The sequence below is a fragment of the Drosophila willistoni genome (assembly GCF_018902025.1).
Source record: "Drosophila willistoni isolate 14030-0811.24 chromosome 2L unlocalized genomic scaffold, UCI_dwil_1.1 Seg196, whole genome shotgun sequence".
Taxonomy (NCBI): domain Eukaryota; kingdom Metazoa; phylum Arthropoda; class Insecta; order Diptera; family Drosophilidae; genus Drosophila; species Drosophila willistoni.
This window is the reverse complement of record NW_025814048.1, coordinates 6766318-6772414: the sequence shown is the minus strand read 5'-3', so window position 1 is coordinate 6772414 and position 6097 is coordinate 6766318. Positions and strand designations below refer to the sequence as shown.

The 6097-nt window shown below is 37.0% G+C and overlaps 1 protein-coding gene across 1 annotated transcript; it reads right to left on the bottom strand.

Annotated features, from left to right (window-relative positions):
* Positions 1-360: 360 nt before the first annotated feature.
* Positions 361-935, bottom strand: LOC6640357. The gene is made up of 3 exons (XM_002063141.1): positions 798-935; positions 566-736; positions 361-510 (listed from the first exon to the last, which is right to left on the bottom strand). The coding sequence occupies exons 1-3, from the start codon at positions 933-935 to the stop codon at positions 361-363; spliced, it is 459 nt and encodes a 152-aa protein (XP_002063177.1).
* Between the last annotated feature and the right edge of the window lie 5162 nt (positions 936-6097).

Here is a 6097-nt window from a genome sequence, read left to right as displayed (position 1 = left end):
ATTACATTGGCAATTGACGCCACTGAAAATTGTCTAAGAATCGAGATTCAGAATGTTTTTAAAAATGGTTTTAAAAGAATTATCCATAATGATTTTCTTGCCCTTTACCTGGCAAACCAATTTCGAGTGAAATGCTACACAATTTAGTCTTATTTACTGAAATTAGGATATATTTTTATAACGGATTAAAGTTGGGTGTCACTTAAACGGCTGTTCATACGAATTTACACAATTTTGGTCTTTTTGCTGAAATATAAAGGAATTTTATGAAGAGGACTAATATAGACTGCCACTTAAGCGGTTATTAATAGGATTCCCATGAATACTCTTTATATACTCTCAAGATGAAGAAGATAAGGTCTAATTGCGAATTTCCAGATTTGCATTGAATGTGCCCCGTAGCACATTGTAGGTATGTAAGAAAACTTCCACTGTATAGTCGCCCTTCTCAATCGGCAGATTAAATTTTAAATTCTTGTCTACCCGAAAGCGATCCACAATTAAATCATGCTAAAAAATAAATATTAATTAGAAACGCCGATCAAATGGATAACCAATTACTTACATTATAAGGGCAAGTGTGATTCATATTCGATTTGTTGGCTAACTGAAGGAAATCGTAGAAGGCATTTGCCAAAGGATTACGTTTCTTATTGCGCAAAAATAAACAAGCATCGACCACATATTTGTATATAGGCTGAGTAAAGTATCCTCGACGCCTAAACTCCAGACCGAACTAGAAGAGGAATAATATTATTAATATTATTATAGGGGTTATTTCCCATGTTTCGACTTACTGAAGCATTACTGATTGGTTTATCAAATAATTTTACGATTACGGACATCTCCTTAACGCCACGACCCACTGGCTTTAGCTCACAGAGATCGATGCGTGCATAGGAATCATTATTACTATTGCACTCAATGCTAGACATTCCAATGGTAAATCCTTGAATTACATCATTTTGGTAAACGAAATAACTTATTAGCACTACAAACAACCGTAAACGCAGCATTCTGCTGGCTTATTGCATTAGTTGACATTCTCCGACAATATCTATATAATGACAATATTTGGTTCAAACAAGTCATTATCATATGGTAATCATTTGCCTCATTGATTGTGCACAAAAATTTTCCATTAGTGGTGAATTTAAGTAGAATCCACCTTACTTAAATACAATATAATCTCTTACATAACTTCATTGTTTATATCATTTATGTATGTTTGATTTAAAAGTGAACTAAGTAAGTCTGACCATAAACCGAGTTGTTTTATGGGGTCAGAGGAGTTGAAGATCTGAGCAATGCAGACATTCTAATCACTATGATCAGCAACTTTTTTTGGTTTAATTTTTTCCTATTTTGGCGCTTGGGGCGTGAAAAAGAACGCACAACGCACATCAACTGTGGGGACAAACATCACAGCACATCACATCACGTGGCAACAGGCAACAGCAACAATGCCATAAATAACAAAGGCAAACGTTGCGACACACTTGTCACAAGGGGTGAGGGGTGTGGACAAGGTGAGGCAAAGAAGCAACCAAACCAGGAGGCAGTCAGTCGCCAGGCGGCAGGTGCAGAGACTGGGACTGCGGCTGCGACTGGGACTGGGACTTAAGGGGGAAAATGTGCCGTTAGAAGCGCAGCAACAGTCGCCACCATGACAAATAAACACAATAGAAGAGTGCAGGGGATGGGCTGTAATGGCGGGAGGGGAATGGGATGAGACAAGAAAATATTTACAATCAAGTCGATTAACAAAAGGAAACCTTGTGACGCGCACTTTGAGTTGTTTTTTTTTTTCGTTGTTTGTGTCCGCCATTCCCTCTTGCAGCTTCGTTCTTCTTTTTTTTTGTTCGCTTTTGCTTCTGCTTTTGCTTTTTTTAATTAAAAATCAGTAGACCCACGTACTCTTCTTCCCCCACGCACACCTTCACCCTACCGCCCCCCGTCAGAAAACGCACACACACACAACTGAAGACGACTGTCATCAACGCCATTTTGCAAATCAACGTAATCATTGCGCCTGGTTGTTTTGTCATTCCTACCCAAGCACATTTCATACAAAAATATTTTTCATAAATATTACGAAGCTTTTCCTCTTTTATATCCCCATTCCTCCCCCATTTCCATTCCGTGTGCCATTGGCAGCACTTCAGACCGTTTTTGCCACTGTTCCCCAGCAACAGTAAACAGCAAACAGCAACAACAACAGCTACGGCGTCATCATTAGGGCTACATTTGCCGCCTACGCTGACTGCGTTGGTGTCTCCTGCTGACTTCTCTCCACTCCATCTCTAGAATTTATGCTCTGTGCTTATTGTCTTAAGAGGAAGTTGCTGCCGAGGAAAATAAGACTCAAAATTGGGACTGGGATTGGATTCGGAATCGGGGATAGGGTTGGGTAGGGTAAGGGGGTAAGGTAGTCAGGGACTCACTGTGGCAAGTGGTACGCATGCTGAGATTACTCCTCGTTGTTGCCACCGTAGTTAGTATGTGGCATGTCGAGCGCTGCACTGTGGCATAAGAATGTCTTTGATTAAACAATTTTGATGAAATCCTCTTAAAAAAAGCATTTCACAAAAAGATTGTGACTTTAGAGTATCTAAAGTATTTTCATAGACAACTTCTGAGAAGCTCAATAAAGTTGAAAATTCGTAAGATAGAGCCAAATACTCAAATACTCAGTAATTAAAATATCTAATAGTATTAGATCAATATAATTTTATAAAGTATTTAAAAACCCATACATAAAACATGGTAACAAACCTTGAAGAAGCTATGCCATTCAGACAATTTCAAAAAAAAAAGTGTTAAATAATACAAAAAAAAAATATTTTGCTACTTTTGAGTTGAAAATTTTGTTTTAAGGAAACCTTTGCCTAAAAAGTTTATTTTATTTTTTTAATCTTCACTTGTCTTCATCGAATTTAATCCTTGTCCAAGCCTGGTTAGATTTTAAATATACTTACCAACAAAAAATTTGACTTAAAAAGTTTTTAAATGAATGATATGATCCAATTTTCTGGCAATCACTCAAAAATCTATTATCTGATAGACTTCATTTACATAATTGAACTGACAATTTGAACTCAATTCCTTAAAAACAAAAGAATAAAAGTTTTGAATTGTAACATTTCGAACAAAATAAACATTTGGATGTATTTTTTTCAAGCTCTAAAAGAAATTTTACGTTTATTTTCATTCAAATTTAATGTGTTTATACCTTTATTTATTTGAATACCTTGAATTATCTTAACCCCCAAATATACTTTCATTTCTTTCTATTCAAAAAAATTACTATCTTGGCAATTACTATCTACTTACAAAAAATTGTTGTAGAATATTAAAAAACAAGAATCTTACAATAAAGAAAACTTCTTTCCCCTTTCTAACGTATGCTTCTAAAAAAAAAATCATTTTATGCAAATTTTGCAATTTTAACTGGCTTTTCCACCAATAATTTTCCAATTTCCACCATTGTGCGTTCGCTTCTAAGTGGAAACAATTGAAGCCATTTCTTTTTGTAGCTTCTACTCACTTATCCGTCGCATTCGAGTACGGCTCTCTGTCTCTGTCTCTGCCACCTTTCTCTTTTCCCTTTCATGTTCTGGCTATAATTCTATATGTATACTTTTATATATAATTTTTTCCTTATTTCTTTTTTTTTTGTGCAATTTTTCACTTTACGACTTTCACGTTATTTATGCAAATAAGCGAGAGAAATGCTATTTGAATTTGGCTTGACAAAAAGTAAAGGCAAAATGAGAAGAAAAAAAATGTCGAAAATTATGATAACGCGATTGTCAACGACAGCCTTGATTTTATTCCATATATATATTGTTTTTTTTTCTGTTTTGTATTTGTCTTTTTTTCCCGCTGAGATACAGTTATGATTATGACAGGGCGCCATGTTGTCTGATGGCAAAAAGTTAATAACAAGTGAGAGATGCCAGGCAGGACGAGGAGTTGAGGTCCTGATTCACGCCCTCACTCGTCCTTCTATGCACATGACACGTGCTGGCTACAAGCCACACAACAGTTTTTGTGTTCTTGTTGGTGTTGTTGTTGTTTCTTTTTACAAAGTGTAAATTGTTTTAATACTTTTTAGTGCTTTATGGCGTCGCGTAGTTGGCGCTAGCAATCGGTGGCAGCTGCTGCAAAGTGAACTGACTGCCACAGCATCACAACCAACACGTGTACAATGCTCGTTGAAATCTCAACTTTTACGACCTTTTGCAATGGATGACGCAGCAGGGAAGGAAGCAAGGATCCCCGGTTGGATAATGTTGGTGGTGTACACATTATAGTAGATGTTTTACTAGAATTTCAGTTTCAGTTGGGGTTTTTTTTGTTTTCTGACTCTTACCTGTTGGTGATGGTGTCCAAAACTGGCAATTGTCGCCGGGGACACGTTTTCAGCTGCCATCTGCCAAGTGCCAACTACATTTGCAGACATTTCACCCAACTGCCAACTGCCAAGTATCCTTCGTCTGCGTCTGTTGCTGTTTCTGTTTCTGTTGCTGCTGCGTGTCGCAAGTTTAATCAAAAAATTGTTTCATGAATTGTTCAGTTCAGTTTTATATTGTTTCAACTGTCAAATAAAGTTTTGACGCACTTTTTTCTCTTACTTACTCTCCGTCTCTCTTGAGTTGAATGCTGGTCTGACATTTGCCCTGCTGCTGGTAATTAAAATACTTTTGCTAGCATTCTGTACATTTGCCTTTCCTCAATTAGTTGCACATTTTTTGGGTAATTTCCTTTCGCTCTCTCAAACAGAGGTTTGAGTGTGATGTGTGTGGGTGTGGGTGTGTGGGTGTTGGATGTATATAGAATAAATATTTAACACTAATTTATTTGCTCTCATTACAGTTGGACAAACACTGAACTTTGGTTGAGGCAACGCAATGGCAAAGCGCATTGAAAAGTTCTGAAAAGTAAGTTTCTGTGAAGTAATTTTCTTTTGAAAATGTTTCCAAACATTAATGGGTAAAAGGGAAGCGAAATATTTCAAGTTAAATTAGTTGGTAAAGATTTTTATTCATTTATTTATGGTTAAATGGTTTCCGCTTTCTGATTTGCGAAATGATGGAAAAATCATTGCATTTGCTGGCAATAAATGGTATAGATATTTATTTTTAGAGGCTAAGACTAATTCGTATCCATTTGACATGAATAAAATTTACTTGAAGCGTTCGAAAATAGAAAAGTTTTCACAAAATCTGAAAGAAGGCAATCTCAAAGCGAGGTTTTGAGTCTTTTACCATTTCATCATATAAGCAGAATAAAGGTGGCTTAAAATTATTGATACGATTATCAATACTAACGATTAAACTTCAACACTCTTAAAATCATTCATCCTTATACAGTTTTGCAAACCATTTAAATTCAATTTGTATTCACTTGTAAGCAAATTCAAAGTTAAATTCGAAATCAGAGACCTGTATTACAGTAGCATTAACGACTTAAACTTAATTATTAGTTAAGATGTTGCTAATGTGTTAAACAATCAAACGCCCATTCTCTGATTCCCCCTACCTGTCTTCCTGTTTTGCCTACCTTAGTGGCTGCTGCTGTCCAGTGGATTGAAATGGGTCAATCACTTACCAGGCCGAAATGTGTCAAATGGCCTGCAGCAGCCAATCAAGAAGCCGAAAACGAACCAGTAGCCAGCACCAATAACTTGTAATAAATGCGGTTAAGAATTTCACTCAACAGTCACTCACTAATTCACTCACTCAGACACCTGCCACAAGAGTAAAACTGGCCTAAACACAGAGAGTGAGGTAGAAAAAAAAAGAAAGACGCTTAACAGAGAAGAGAGCCATGGTGAAGTAGCTCACTCTTGGCTCAACGATCGTGGTGGCTGGTGGTTGTTGGCTGGTGTGTTGAGTTTGACCTGCACCAATCTGGCCAGTTTTGGCCATCAGCCAACTTTCTACGGCCGTTGCCAAAGATAGCAGCACTTCAGTTGTTTAAACAGCCTCAAAGCGAAAGGTCCGCATCGGCAAGACGATTGTAGATTAGAACGAACGTTCGGTCGTTCGTTGGTTTGATTGATTTCTGCTCACGTAATTAGAACAAACGGATA